A 15,985-nucleotide genomic window follows, 5' to 3' on the forward strand; every position below is an offset into this window, starting at 1 on the left:
TCACACAATAGAGATTTCAAGTCACTCTGAACATGCATTTATTCACTTGTTTATCCTATTTATTGAATCCATTTTATGTATCCAGCACTGTTTTGTGGACAACTCAACTAAACTGAGCTCTATATCCTAATTTACACTAATTCAATCATTTCAATAGCCATGATTTCTTGAACACTTAGTATATATTAATACTAATCACCAGCCTTGGCAGTTTTTGTACATTATTTCATTTGACATGACAAGCAATGTTCAGAGTTGTTATTCTTTCCCTCAGGTCAGTGAACTGAGGCTCAGAATGATATTTTGCCCAAACTTAGTCAGTTAGTTGAAGAACTGCAGTTCAATCCTAACGTGTGCTTGGTTGAAAAGTTCATTTTTATTTTACTTTACCACACAGCATCTTAAAAAATCATTCATGAATTTATTTATTTAACATATCTTAACATGTTTGGTTTATATATTTACTTAAGATGTATATGCACATATGTTTGTCTATAAATATGTGTGTATTATATGCATGCCAGGGACATTATTAGATAAAGATGCATCTTTTCATTCATGGAATATTTACTGAGCAGCTACAGGTTTGCCATGCATTATGTTGTGCGCTGGCAATACAGTGTTTTTGCCAAAAAGATGTGATCCCTGTTCTCAGTGCATTTAGGGCCAAATAGAACAGGGGGACATTAATCACAGAATTATACTAATAATAATGTATGCACAATTATAATTTGGCTACACTCTGTTAAGAATGACAGTTCAAGTATGTGTATATGTACATAAGAGTCTAAATGCTCTTGAAAGTTAATAAAATGCTTTTCCCCAAGGATGCACCTGTCAGCTGAAATCTGAAGAATAAATATCTTGAACATGTATGTGTGTAGAGGAGAAAGCGGCAGGAGCAAGTGGACAGGTGACAGGAGCCCTCCAGACACCAGGGACCGCAGGTGTAAATGGCCTGTGACAGAAAAGGAGAAGGCACAGTCAGAGAAGAGCAGTGCGGAGTCAGGAGTGACGGGGGACATAGAGGAGTAGGGAGATAAGAGAGGTGACCACTCTGTTTACGATGCAGTGGATTTTCACCAACATCGTGACGCAGAAACTCTCATCTGTATGCAGCTATTGTAAAGGGAATCCTCCTCCCATGCTGGAGGGAAGAAGTTAGTGCAGACCCAGGGGAGCCTCTGTGTATGGTCCTTCCTGGGGCTGAGGCTGGGTAGTCGGCTGTATGCTGAATCAATGTCCCTACAACCCCTGGGAATACAAACAATGTCCTTCATGGGTAGCCCTGTGTCATGGCACTCTACATTCTTGTCAATGTGGCCCCTTCACATGCAATCCCATAAACAGAACCCCAACATTATCACTCTTCTTATCTCTGCCCTCTTTGTCTTTCCTTTTCTTCTACTATCTGGGAAAATGTTTTCTAAACAAGTGCTCTCCCAATGATAGAAAGAAATGCTTGGTATCTTTCTTACATTAAAGACACCTCTTTTTTCCTCTAGTTTCTGCCTGATCATACTTTTCTCTAGAAACCCTGTGTTCAACTCCACATGGAGGAGAGAAGAGCAAGAAAATGAATTACTAAGAAAGAAACAAATAGTATGAGGTATTTCAAAATATTATCCCTGCATATCTCCTGGAAAAACTGCACCCCTGCAAAATAGTACAGAGTTCTCTAGGTGTTGAACTTTCATAGACAATAGGAAAATGTATTGAATTGGTTTCTCCCAGGCAAGGGGGCTTCCCTGATGGCTCAGCTGGTAAAGAATTGCCTGCCATGCAGAAGATGTCGGTTCGATCCCTGGGTTGGGAAGATTCCCTGGAGAATGAAATGTCAACCCACTCCAGTATTCTTGCCTGGGAAATCCCATGGACAGAGGAGCCTGGCAGGATATAGTCTATGCGTTCACAAGAGTCGGACACAATTTGGAGACTAAATCACCACTCCAAGACAATAAATTCCTCTCTCTGAGCAACTTCAGACAGTGTGAGCCCTATTCCCACCCTTCCCTCCCACCCGGTTCTCCCAGAATCAGGTGATTGAATGTAAATTGCTCCTTTGAGGATAACTGCTTATTTCCCCAGGCACATTCCTGCGGTAGAGAAGGTAGAGAACCCTCTCCCAAAGTGGTTTTTTTCCTGCCTTGTCTTTCAGATCAGCGCTCTGCAGTGGGATTTGAGATCTGGCCCATAGGCAGGTTTGCCGCACCTCCTTACAGGTAATGCCCCCATCTACTACTTCACTTGGCTTACTAATTCCTTGGTGCAGAAGAGTAGTGAAAGGTTCCCATTTTCTTTCCAGTGAGCTTTCTTTCAACTCTCTCAATGAGAGTAGTTTATCATCTAAATAATTTTATTCAGGAAAATCCGCCCCACTGCAGTGAAATTCCTTTACTTGGTCAGGTCTGTTTTTCTCCCGCACTTTGACCCTCGGTTAGGAGTTAGAAAGGAGGTGGGATTCCCAACGGCAGCTCTTTCCCTCCAGCTCAGAAGCCCTCAGTGTAGAGCAATCCTCTGCCCTCCTTGCAGAACTGGACGCTTTGCTCCGCCATCACAGTCCTGACCGCTGTGGTCTGCACTGCATTAAACTGTGTTAGAGCTCAGAAAGTTCCGTTTCTGTAGTACGTTCTTAAAGCAAACCGAACACTGAAAAGGATGCTCACGCATCACTCTTCTGTCACCCACCTCGAAGCAGAAATCGAAAGCAAACCACCTCAATGGTAACATATAAGATTTTCTTAAATGGCAAAGTTGAAGAAGGAAATCCTGTGGCATAATTCCTGGGCTTCTTATGAAAATATGCTAAGAGAGCCAGGTGCCCAGGGGAAAATCCCACGGACAGAGGAGCCCAATGGGCTATGATCCATAGGGTCTCAAAGAGTTGGACATGACCAAAGCGACTTAGCATGCACACACTCTGCCTGTCATTGCCATTTGGGAAATTGAGCATTGGTATTTTTGCATGCATATGAATTGTTGTTATGCTATAATTCAAAAGCTACACCAACATAATTTTCTGTAATGGAAAGATTTTAGGCTAGAAATATTACCCTGAGAAGAGGATAGTATGTCTGACGTTAAAAAAAAAAATTCTAGATGGTGAAGACTGTTGGCATGCCCGTGCTTCTCCCCTGAACTGAAAGCTGCCGCTGCTGCTGCTAAGTCGCTTCGGTCGTGTCTGACTCTTTGCCACTGTAGCCTGCCAGGCTCCATCTGTCCATGGGATTCTCCAGGCAAGAATACTGGAGTGGGTTGCCATGCGCTCCTCCAGGGGATCTTCCTGACCCAGGGATTGAACCTGCATCTCTAGTGTCTCCTGAGTTAGCAGGCAGGTTCTTTACCACTAGGGCCACCTGGGAAGCATGAAACTGAAAGCAAATGAAGAACATAGTAGGATTAGTACAGAGACTTCAGGGAGAGGGGAGAGAAGGAGAAATGAGCTCCAGCTGTACCTCACCTTTCTTCTTCTGTGAACCCCATGCCCCAGCTTGACTCTAATAATTGAGAGAAGTCTGAAACCTCCCATAGGAGCCACAACCCCCCTCCCCAGATGGAAAACATTTTGTTCCCTTTGATTCATGGGACCAAGCCCATTGCTGGACACTGATTTTTTTTTCTTTCCTGATGTATTGATTTCTCCTTGTTGGAATATTAGATGTACAGTGCTCTTCACAGAGCTTTGCCAGAACTGTCAATCACCAAGGGACAATTTTAAGCCTTCAATTTCAAGGCAGCTGGCACCTTGAGATGTTGTCATGTGTGTCCTTTCAGAGTTCTGCCAAGACCAATTATGTCACTAAATAGGCTAACACCACAAAGTAATTCATATTCCCCAGCAATCTTTTCTGTTAATTAATGAACACTGACAGTGGTCAAACAGCTCACTATGAGCATCTTTTAAGATTGAGAGAATCCCGCAGGGTATATATACGTAAATAATTTGCTTGCTTTTGTTCTCCCCTCATTAGTTATACAGATTTGATAATATCCAGTTTTCAGGATCAGCCTGACAACCAGTTAGTTTGAAAGACACTGTCCAAGGCCATTTGGCCTCAGGGTACAGTTCCTGGTCAATGTCAGTGAAATTATTCAGTGTAAGAAGATCTCAGAATGTCTGCATTTTGTCATCTTTTTTTATGAACCACCATGATGGAGATGCCGGAGAGCTACTGGGTGAAGAACCCAGGCAGTGAATCAGTGTCTGCTGATCGAATCTCACAAATCCTTGATTCCACACAATACAGTCTTTCTGAGATCTAGCTTGGAGCTGGCAAATTATTCCTCTGCATTCTACTGGCCAGAGAAAGTCACAAAGCTAACCCAGATTCAAAGGATGGGGAAATAGACTCAATGGGAAGTGGTCCAAAGTTTTACTTTAAAGAACATGAAAGAGGGAGGCAAGCAACTGGGGCCATGCCTGCAATCAATCCCCCGCAGTGAGACCACACAAAGTGCTGAGGGAGTGGAAAGAATGTGAATATATTTAGGGAAAAGAAGTCAGGGGATATTTCCCAGAGGATGTGATTTCCAGGGTTCATCTGTAATGATAGTTGTCACTGAAAAAGTGAAAAGTCGGGGAGAGGATGGCACTTCAAGGCAGACAGATTGACCTAAGAAAGCATGAGATCAGGACACAACACCTTGTTGGAAATGATGCTGCTTGTGGTGGGTAAATGAAGAAGAGAGGTTCAAAACCAGTTTTTAAAACAGACGTTTTTTGTGTGTGCAGTTTGGAAATGTTCTATTTCCTTGTGTGTGTATATGTGTGTGCGCGCTCAGTCATGTCTGACTCTTTGCGACCCCCTGACTGTACTCTCCAGGATCCTCTGTCCATGGGATTTTTCCAGGCGAGAATACTGGAGTGGGCCAACATTTCCTAATCCAGGGGATCTTCCTGACCCAGGGATTGAAAGCTCGTCTCCTGCGTCTCCTACATTGGCAGACAGACTCTTTACCAACTGTGCCACCCAGGAAGCCCCTATTCCCTTAATCAAAGGAGATTGCTTTCTTTCTCACTTGATTATTTTGTCGCATTGTTGTTTATTTGATTAAAAAAAATCATGTTGTTTTTTTTTTCTGGTTCTCTTTGACATGCAGAAGTGTAGGAAAACCTTCTTCTGAAGAATGTCATTGTAGACTTCCACTGTACATGGAAATGTCTTTTTGACAGACTTGTCCTTACTGATAAGTTTTGAAGGACTAATGAACACTTCTTACCCTGAAACGGCCCAGAAGGGAGGCATTTGGAATGAATGATGTGTGGATAGATGACAGTCAATCAATATGTCTAGAAAGCAATTCTCTGAATGTGAGAGGATGGTGAGGAAGACTAGGAGGGATTTGAAAAGAGAAAGTGTGACTCCTAGGCCATTACGATTTTTTTTTTCAAATATGCAGTATGATGAGAGAGGGAGGAAAAAAAAAAAACAAAAACCAACAACCATGAACACAGAACTGAAGGGCAGGTATATAATATAGAAACCAATGAATGATTAGTCTAGATTAGCTTTCATGAAATCATGCAGTTCTCATAATTTTCTATTGGCTCTTTAGATTATACACTATTTCACAATTTAAAATAATCTTTGTTTTCATAACTGCAAACAAAGTATCAAATTTTGTTATGTTATGAAATATTGGCTCCAAACCAGATTAATTTGTCATTTGTTTGGATCCCACCTATGAGTTATGAAGACATATGTACCAGAACTGGAATGTTTTCATAGCTATAGGATGATATTATTCTTTTTAAATTTTTTTTCAAGGTGTTCATATTCCACATCTAGGATTTCTACCTCTATCCCCATCTATTTCTCTGGAATACCGTTAGTGTTTCTCTTAAACTTAACCCTACTTTATTTTTTCCTACATAAAATGTTTTCTGTCTCTGCAACCCCTCTCTACCCCAACTTAGCTAAAGTGAGTAATCTCATTTTATGAGCAAGCACTGAAGTTAATACCAGTCTCTACTCCAATATCTGTTATGACAACACATTGCATGTATTGATGTCTGTCTTTATTATTAGACTGTGGTTTCCCTCAAGGGAAAAGTCTGTGTTTTCTTGGTCCTTGTGTCCTCTTTCTCTATGATGATGACATAGCAGCCACTCAATATGTACTTGTGAAAGCAAGCTATGAAGACATGAGTGAGTGACTCTCAAGTGCAAGAGCAGCTTTGAGTGAGATACATCTGTTTCCATACCAAAAAAAATTAATAATAAAAAATAAAAATTTATTAATTTATAATTATTTTAAATAATACATTATTTATAAAGCCCTTTTATGTGGGCTTCCCTGACGGCTCAGACAGTAAAGAATCTGTTTGCAGTGCAGGAGACCCAGGCTCGATCCCTGGATCAGGAAGATCCCTTGAAGGAAAACATGGCAACCCACTCCAGTATTCTTGCCTGGAGAATACCATGGACAGAGGAGCCTGGCAGGCTACAGGCCTTAGGGCTGCAAAGAGTTGGATACGACTGAGCGACTAACACTTTATATATCCTATTATTCGATTGATGCTTAGAACAACCACATCGTCCCCATCTTAAAAATAAGAATACTCAGGTTCACAGAGGGTTGTATAGCTGCATGAAAGAAAACGCAAATATGCAGCCACAGTGCCACAACCCCTGTTCCACACCGTTGAGGGAAATAGCAACTAAATGGGATGGCACTTCTGCAGACCATTCTTTGTAACATAAAATTTGGGTCATTCCTTTGTTTCGGATTCATTTTTCTTATGCATAAATAAGGAAAGTAGTCAAGAGTCCCCTTCAACTCTACCTGACTTAGGAAACCTACTCACTCACACACTTACTGGGAACTCCGTACCTGGACACCACATAATCTAACCACTAGATGGCAATGCAGCTCAACTCAGTGCCGGGGCCGGCGCTCGCTCTTAGGAAAGCTGTGACCAAGGTCGTTTCCCACAGTCAGAAGTTTTTCCAAGATAGATATGTGTTATAGTTGAGAACCCACCACATCCTTTGTCAAAAGAAAGTGTTTTAGGTTGGTGGAGAAAGTGTTTTAGGTTGCTAGCCATCCATAAGCAAAAGGAAGAAGTACAGTCAACTTAAAGCCAGCGCTGGAACACAGATCAAGAAACGGGCACATGCAAATGAGTAAAAGCAAAGTGTAACAGCCATGCCAGGGCGGCCTGACCAATTGTGAAAGTGCAAAATTACTGAATCAGGGTCCTGATGAGGATCCACAGTGCTGCAGACGCTGGGTTTGTTCACTGCTGTATCACCGATAAATTCGTACGGTGAATAAATGTACTAAGCATCTGCGTGCCTGCTAAGTCGCTTCAGTGGTGTCCAGCTCTTCAGGACCCTATGGACTATGGACGGTAGCCTGCCAGGCTCCTCTGTCAGGGTATTCTCCAGGTAAGAATACTGGAGTGGGTTGCGATGCTCGCTTCTAGGGGATCTTTCTGACCCAGGGACAGAACCTGGAGTCTCTTAGACTCCTGCATTGGCAGGCCAGCTCTTTACCACTAGCACCACCTTGGGAAGCATCTACCTGGAGTTCACAACCAGAACATTCACTTACTGAACACCTTCTCTGTGCCAGGCTCTGTGTAAGGTCTCAGGGAAATAACAGTAACAATGGCTACTATTATTTATTTATTGCAAGGGACTGTGCCCAGCCCTCTAATACTGAACTACTTAAATCCTTATGACAACACTACATATGAAGGGTTATCATCTTTCTTTTACAGAGAATGAAAGGGAGACACAGATAGATTAAGGAAATTTGCTAAGGTCACTACCAAGATCACCAATTCCAGTTTTTACAATAAGAGAGACTAGGAGCATACTGCTGAATGAGAGGCACACACCAACAAATCTAACAGATACAGCTTCAGAGAGAAGCTAGATGTGCCCTTTCAGATCACAATATTTGTTCTTGAAAACCATTTCCTTTGGTTCAGAATAGGGAAAAGGTAGAGTTTCTGATTTGTCTCACCATAGCTGTTGTCTACCAAGTTCTTCATAGCTGGATGCTCTTAGGCTGGCTCATTTGGTGATCCTAAGTCTACAGAATTGTAATGCCTTAGCTGCAGCGCTTGCTATTGTGCTTGTACCCTGGGAGATATTATTTCCTTGGGAAGACTTATCCAACCTATGCAGAGGCTAGGGAAAAGCCAAAGAGACAAGTTCTCAAGGTGATATGATGAGATTCCCTTATCTCAAGCTTGAGTTGAATCAGTATTTAAACACAGTAATTTTTTTAAAGTTTATATTTCTGGGATTTCCCTAGTGGTCCAATGGCTAGGACTTTGCACTTCCAGGGCAGGGGGACTGGGCTCCGTCTTTGATCAGGGAACTAGATCCCACATGCTGCAGCTAAGTGTTCACATACAGTAGCTAAAGATCCTGCATACCGCCAACTAAGACCCTGCGCTGCCAAATAAATACATAAATAAAACGGTATTTCAAAAAATTTATATTCCTTCTACCAAGTTGCATAGATTACTTATAAGTTTGGCCTCAATTTGAATGCTTTCTTTTGTTTATATATATATGTGTGTGTGTGTATGGCTTCCCTGATGACTCAGCAGGTAAGACTCTGCCTGCAAGGCAGGAGACCTGGGTTCGATCCCTGGGTTGGAAAGATCCCCTAGAGAAGGGAAAGGCTACCCACTGCAATATTCTAGCCTGGAGAATTCCATGGACTGTATAGTCCATGGGGTTGCAAATAGTTGGACATGACTAAGCAACTTTCACCTTTTTCTTGGGTGTAGTATCACATCTCAAATATATATCAACATATATACGGGGATACATACATATATATATATATATTCACATAACATACATTTTTTCCCCTATGTTCCTAGATTGGAAGAAACATTTCTGGAAACAAAGAAGGAAGAAAAAGAGGAGAGGTCTTTTGCCCATGGCTTGTAATCTAATATTGACAGAGTACTATAACATGAAACATTGAAGAACTGAAAACACATAGCTTTTTGTTGTTGTTATAACAAGCTAAAAAGATAGTAGGAATAAATCCAATAAAACAGCCTTCACTCAACAAAGTGGCACTTTTTATGTACACATGGGTAGCAGAGATTGTTCATTAGAATTGTGCCTCTATTTCATAGGCTGATCCTTTCAAATGACTTCCAAGTAGAGAACACTGACTGAGGGAAACAGGTTGGAGAGAGCACTTGGCCTGTGTCTAGGAGACAAATATTCTCAAAGATTGTAAATATGCAATTTTAGCTTTGCTTTTGACTGAAAGTCCACTGTGGAAGAGATTACCAATGATCTTTCAGTATTTCTTCTTTTTTAATTCCTCTTGGTAATGAAATGAAGACGTGAAAGTCATTCAGTTGTGTCTGATTCTTTGTGACCCCGTGGACTATACAGTCCGTGGAATTATCCAGGCCAGAATACTGAAGTGGGTAACCTTTCCCTTCTCCAGGGGATCTTCCCAACCTCAGGGATCGAACCCAGGTTTCTCACATTGCAGGCAGATTCTTTACCAGCTGAGCCACAAGGGAAGCCCCAAATAAAAGCCGTTAATTTTAAGTGAAGCCTTACGACTGAATTCCCCAGCCCCCAATGGAAGATGAGTGCAAGTAACACGCCCAGCTTCCATGTAGCCTCTTTCCTCGGATGCATGGACTAGAAGACCAGTGTTCGTAGCAGCTGCCCCCAGCCCTCCACAGCTCATCACTTGTTACAAGAGTGACTTATAGGCTATTGTCTTATAACATCGACTCCATTTAAAAGTACTTTGTTACAACAACTAGCTACTATAGAAATTAGTGTCTGGATGTTCCTCATTTTTATAACAAAAAACACAGGGCTGTTGATTAGCAGTCAAACAGTGAATGGTAAACAAATAACTATTCCAGCTCAGAGACCTGATGATGCTTGAAGTACTGTGGCAAAGCATCTGGTAAAAACATCGCCTGTGATATTTGAGGCCGAGTTTTGCCACCAAAGCATGTAGCTAACTCCAAACGGACAGCTGAAAAAGAAAAGAAGACACTTCTCCAAATTCACATGCTTGGACTAGAACTTATATCTCAGGTTTATTGTTTATTTAGTTAGAATACATAAAGGAAGTGCTCCTGATCCCCCATGACAATAAGTATCTCTCATTTATGCTGTTCTGATGGGTGTTCAGCTCCCCTTAAAATTTGCAAATATTACATCATAGTCTGTTAGATGAACATTGTCTCATTTCATTTGCATCATAAAGACACATTTCTCTAGGGATGTCAATAGATAAAATTAGACTTAACAAGTACCTACTCATTAATGACATCTTGCTAGTTGTTCACTAATAATGATTTGAAACAGAACTGGAAAACAAGCATTTTAAGTGCCTTTGCTCCCCTACCCTCCACCAATGTTTCTCCAATCCCTCTTTCCCTTGTCTTTGCCATCAGTCAACAGACATGGCTATTTCATCACAGCAATATTTCACACTAAGCCTTCTTCTATTCTCAAAATCATCCTCAAGCATCCTCTAGGCAGTTTTACTTACTAACAGAGTCAGCACAGGATAGGAGATTAAACCTATTTAACTTGTGGTGGGTCCAGGAGAATTTACGTTGAATAGGTACACTACTTCAGGTCGAATTTCCAGCATACAAGAAGGCAGGTGTGAAGACAACAATTCCATCATCTTCCCAAAGCCAGCCAAGGACATCCACTTCTTTGTACTGACACGGATAGATCTGTTTGATTTCCTGTGAGTACCATTTATTTGAGTTCCAAGAGTCTGAGATCTCACAGCCATTTTCTAGGACCAGAAAAGACTCATTTTAGCAACTAACAGCAGTGTCCTCACTCTGAATTGGTAAGTAATAAGATTTGAGAGCAAACATTCAAGAATAAATGCTACTTAGGATTTTGTAATTGTTCTCAGCAAACTTTTCATATGGCTAGGTATGCATTTTACCCATGCAATGCACTTCCATACTTATTCCCAGGAGCACTGGTCAGCTCATCTTTGGAAAGTAAGGAACTATTATCATTCTTTTCACTTCACCTTGGCATTTGGCATTCACCTTGGAATTTCTTCCCACTGTCTTCTTATTCCAGTTTTTCACTGTAACTGTGGGCTGTGAATGCCATTATTTTGTTATTTCAAAGGAAAAATGTTCTATTGCTTTTGGGGGAGTATTCAGCAATCTAAGCCTATCATTAATGTCTCTAAGCATATGCCAGTTTCTATTTTTCCTTTTTATTTTAAATTGGAAGACCCTAAACAGCATGCCAAAATCACTTTTTGTTTTTTTCAAGGTTATTTTGACAGTTTTGTCAAAATGATTTAAATAAATAATCAGAAAAAAAATTTTTTCCTCTAAATAAATCAAAATAGCTAACTTTTGAGATCAAATTTATACTAGCAAATATGTGAAAACTTACAAAGGCTAGAATTATGTAGTTTGAAGAAATATTTTTAAGAACTATAGAATTTTACATTTTTGGATGGATTTAGATACCAGATAGAGTATTTGAAACACAATTTTAAACGTCTTTTACTGTAATACTATAGTTTTATAAACAGGGAAGAAGAAAAGCATATTTGCTTTAGTTTAATTTTGTGATTTTGATTAATTCAAGAATTATAAATCATTACCTACATTTTATGGCACCTAAAATAAAAAAAGAAATGCAAGATATGTATATAAATTGCAAGCTTCTGAAACTGATCTCCCAGGTGCTAAGGTACTCAGCTACCAAGATAAGGGATACCGGGAGCCAAGATCCAGTAGCCAAGTTCTCCAGGACTGGGCATCACAGAGCTTTTTAGGAGAGCAGCTGCAGGCCACCCTCATGATGAGACATCTGGAGGCAAGGACTCTGTAGGAGAAGCTCATTTGTCTTTTACTAACATGACTAGCAGTTGTCTTAAGAATGCTAAATCTGTATATCTGATGTACATTTTAGATTCGTCTTCAACTAATAAGCCAATGGCCAGCTTTGATATACTATAGAAAGGGCCAAAAAAGGATTTAAAGTACCTGGATCCATAACCACCTGCAGTCTTCTGGCGTCAGTGGAATTACCTCTCACTGCGTGCATGCATGCTCAGTTGGCGTTGAACATTTTGTGACCCTGTGGACTGAGCCAGTCAGGCTCCTCTGTCCATGGGATTTTCCAGGCAAGAATACTGGAGTGGGTTGCCATTTCCCATCCCAGGGGATTATCCCGACCCAGGGATCAAGCCCACATCTCCTGTGTCTCCGGCATTGGCAGGCAGATTCTTTACCACTGTGCCACCTGGCAAACCCATTATTGCTCGTGTGCAAAATGCAGAAGCTGGTTTATTTCGATGGTCTGAGAGTGGTTTAGTGAAAATAGCAGGGACCATTGAATTCAGATAGACATATGTTAGAATTTCAGCATTGCTGCCTTTGTACATGATGCTTCTATCTTTAGTTTTTGACAAATAAGTTGGGAGTAGAAATATCTACCTCCAAGAATTTGGAGAATAATTCAAGTTAGCAGTGATAAAGCTGCTAGCACACAGGGAGACAGTGGCAGCTAATATCACTAATTTTGAACCCCTCTCTGTAGATACATTCTCTCAGCTCTGTTCTACTACTACCATCATAAGTCTAATTTTTCTGCAGTTAAACATTTCTTCAGTCTATGTAGAGCTAGGTGAGACCCACAGATCCATGAGCTAGAGAAAAGCAGAGATTAAAAAAAAAAAAAACAGTTGAGGAATAAATCGTAGAATGGCACAGAATTAGATCTGTACTGGGGGGAAATACCTCCTATTCTTTTTTCACCATGTCTGTGACAATAGTTCCATCCATATGCTCATTCATATATCCAATAAACATCAGTTAAGCTTTGACTGTGTGCCAAGTCCTTGTCCATTGTCCTTGACCTACCTCTTTCTCAAGCTGGTATAGGCTAAATCTGTTTCATGAGTTATAGTGGTGAATATTTTGATGCCAACTAGTGTGTAATTATGACTTTCTCATTTCTAAACACCAAAGCAGCTTTTCTTTATTTACCTCCAGACTGTTACATGACATATGGTTTGACTTTTGGATATTGTCTTCACACTTTCCTAATGAGATCAACTTTGTCATCAGACTCCTTATTTAGAATATCTTCCAAGACTGTGTTCTGGGTTACTTGTATTCTTAAACATGAAAAGAAATCAGTTCAAGTTTCTGTGATTATTTCCACCAGTCAGATTTTATCTCGTCTTACATTTGCTTTGGAAGGTGCTAAAACATAACAGGAATTTAAAAGTTCCCAACACTGGGAGAATTGCCACTTAAAAGCAGGGATCTGTGTAGAAATACTCTATAGATCATATTTATAAAGTCATGTGGATAAGACAGGCTAGCAGTGAAGATGAAAACTTCTGGCTCCTAAGTCATCCATGAGGTGTTATGAAAAAAGATGTGACAGCTTTGGCCCTCAGTTTCCACATCTTGATAACTGAGGAAAAAATAGTATCTTAGTTCTCAATGACAGCTTTGAACAATAAAATTAGATAGATATTAGAGCTTGATAATTATAAAGTACTTTGTAACAATTATCAGGAGTCCTGGCATCCTACCTGAACTAGGCTAGAGCACTAAAGGTGGTCTGAATTTGAGCATCAGAGAGAATGATGACTTGGAATACAATTGGGCTACTGGTGAATCAGCAAACAAACAAAGCTTCGAGAAAACACGTGGCCAAGTAGGCCACAGAGTGGACCCGGTCCAGGGACCCTCTGTTTACCCTCACAGATGAGTGCCCTGTGCCACAAAATCAGACCCAGCAACCCGCGTAGAGGGGGAATCTCCCGAAACAGAGCACCCCCGGATTCCTGTCTTTAATGTGTTGTTTTTCCTGGAGGGTCTGGAAGGGGAGGTGATTGACATCAGCGTGCTGTGTGTCAGTTGCTCAGTCGTGTCAGGCTCTCTGTGACCCCATAGACTATATGCCACTGGGCACCTCTCCATGGGATTCTCCAGGCGAGGACACTGGAACGGGTTGCCATTTCTTCCTCCAGGGCATCTTCCTAAGCCAGGGATCAAACCCCCGTCTCCTGGTCTCCTGTGTCTCCTGCACTGCAAGCGGATTCATTACCACGGAGCCTCTGGGTCAGCGTGTGGCGGTAAGCCCTATCTCCATGGAAGGAAATTCTTGCTGTGCCACTAACATATGCACTCGCAAAACATTTCTTTCTGTGTTATCGGGCCTTTTTGAAGTTTTAGTCATCTGGCCAGCTTGATCTGTCCACTGTACTCTCCCTCCAGGAACTTCAGAGAAAAAGGAAGACTTTGGCTTTGACCGAGAGAGGTTACTGAATATAATTAGTGGAGGGAGACGAGACAACCACCCAGTAAATAAAATGCATGGTGGACACAAACACATACAAAACCAGTCCTGACTCTGGAATAAATTAGACTCTAGTAGAGTTGTTATTTATTTATTTATCTCTCTTAGATTCCCCCACCTTTTCAATCATTCTCTGCTCTGAGCAGACCCTCCATACCCCAATTTTCTACTCTGCCCTGGAAGTGCCACAGCTGCTTCAGGGACCATATCAATACCCACTCTCCACAGTTCACACTGCAGGAAACTACCTATTCTTTTCCTGCCTCCCCTTGGAATGTTAATTAGTCTTTCCTCTCTCACAGGCATCCTGATCCTTGAAATCAGTCTTCCAAGGTCCTGAATACCTGCCTGTGAAATGAAAAGCAATAGAATTTAAGGAAAAATGCTGACTTCAGAAAACATAGACCTGAGCATGAATCTTGGTTCCATCACTTGCTTGCTGGAGGATTTGAGGCAGGGATTCTAATCCCTCTACAAACTCTTGTCTCCTTATCCTTGATCAGGCATGGTTCCCAGCTCAGAGGAGGGTGTGAGCACTACACGTAAATTTTATGTGAAATGTACATGGTAGGGTGTCAAAAATTTACATCTTTCCATTTATCCCAATGTGCAAAATTGGCAATTTCAGAAACAAGACTATGAGGAATACTTTTGATCTAAGAAATTAAACTCACTTACTGGTTGCCTGGGTTTTTGACAACCCTTTGCCTAGCCAACTTCAATTCTCAGCAAATTATGGTCGAGATTCTAAGGAATCAAGATGAAGGGTAAAGTATCTATATGCTACATTTTCCAGACTTTGTGTTTTAAAAACAAGTCAATTGCTATTTATTTCTTATAAAATATATCTCAGATATATTCACCATTTGCCTCTGAATAGAACATAGACTATACCTTTTACTTATTTTTTTGTTTTATATCTAGGAGTTTCAATTTATGTTAGATCTTTTAGTTTATATTGGGTCTTTCTTAAATATTCTCTTTTCTTTGAGTGTACCATGTAGGTAGGAATACATTCATGTTGATAAAAAATATTTAATCACATACTTTGAAAGATGATGCCATGAAATTGCTTCACTCAATATGCCAGCAAATTTGGAAAACTCAGCTGTGGCCACAGGACTGGAAAAGGTCAGTTTTCATTCCAGTCCCAAAGAGGGGCAATGCCAAAGAATGTTCAAACTACCACACAATTGCACTCATCTCACATGCTAGTAAAGTAATGCTCAAAATTCTCCAAGCCAGGCTTCAGTAGTACATGAACTATGAACTTCCAGATGTTCAAGCTGGATTTAGAAAAGGCAGAGGAACCAGAGATCAAATTGCCAACATCCACTGGATCATCAAAAAAGCAAGAGAGTTCAAGAAAAATATCTATTTCTGCTTTATTGACTATGCCAAAGCCTTTGGCTGTGTGGATCACAATAAACTGTGGAAAATTCTGAAAGAGATGGGAATACCAGACCACCTGACCTGCCTCTTGAGAAACCTGTATGCAGGTCAGGAAGCAACAGTTAGAACTGGACATGGAACAACAGACTGGTTCCAAATAGGAAAGGAGTACGTCAAGGCTGTATATTGTCACCCTGCTTATTTAACTTATATGCAGAGTACATCATGAGAAATGCTGGGCTGGAAGAAGCACAAGCTGGAATCAA

The 15,985-nt window shown here is 40.9% G+C and overlaps 1 protein-coding gene across 4 annotated transcripts in view; it reads right to left on the reverse strand.

The window, feature by feature from the left end:
• LOC122427551 overlaps positions 1-15,985 on the reverse strand; it is a 128,980-nt gene that overhangs the window by 33,743 nt on the left and 79,252 nt on the right. For 3 of the 4 annotated variants that reach the window (XR_006265440.1, XR_006265441.1, XM_043447103.1), the window contains one exon: positions 10,044-10,767. The exons of the other annotated variant lie outside the window; for it this stretch is intronic. Coding sequence is in view for 1 of the 3 variants with exons in the window: in XM_043447103.1 (XP_043303038.1) it covers positions 10,595-10,767 (173 nt within the window). In the remaining 2 variants the exon portion in view is untranslated. Of the gene's footprint in view, positions 1-10,043; positions 10,768-15,985 lie in introns of those variants that run through there. 4 annotated transcript variants of the gene reach the window in all.

Source organism: Cervus canadensis, chromosome 25, assembly GCF_019320065.1.
Source record: "Cervus canadensis isolate Bull #8, Minnesota chromosome 25, ASM1932006v1, whole genome shotgun sequence".
NCBI lineage: Eukaryota > Metazoa > Chordata > Mammalia > Artiodactyla > Cervidae > Cervus > Cervus canadensis.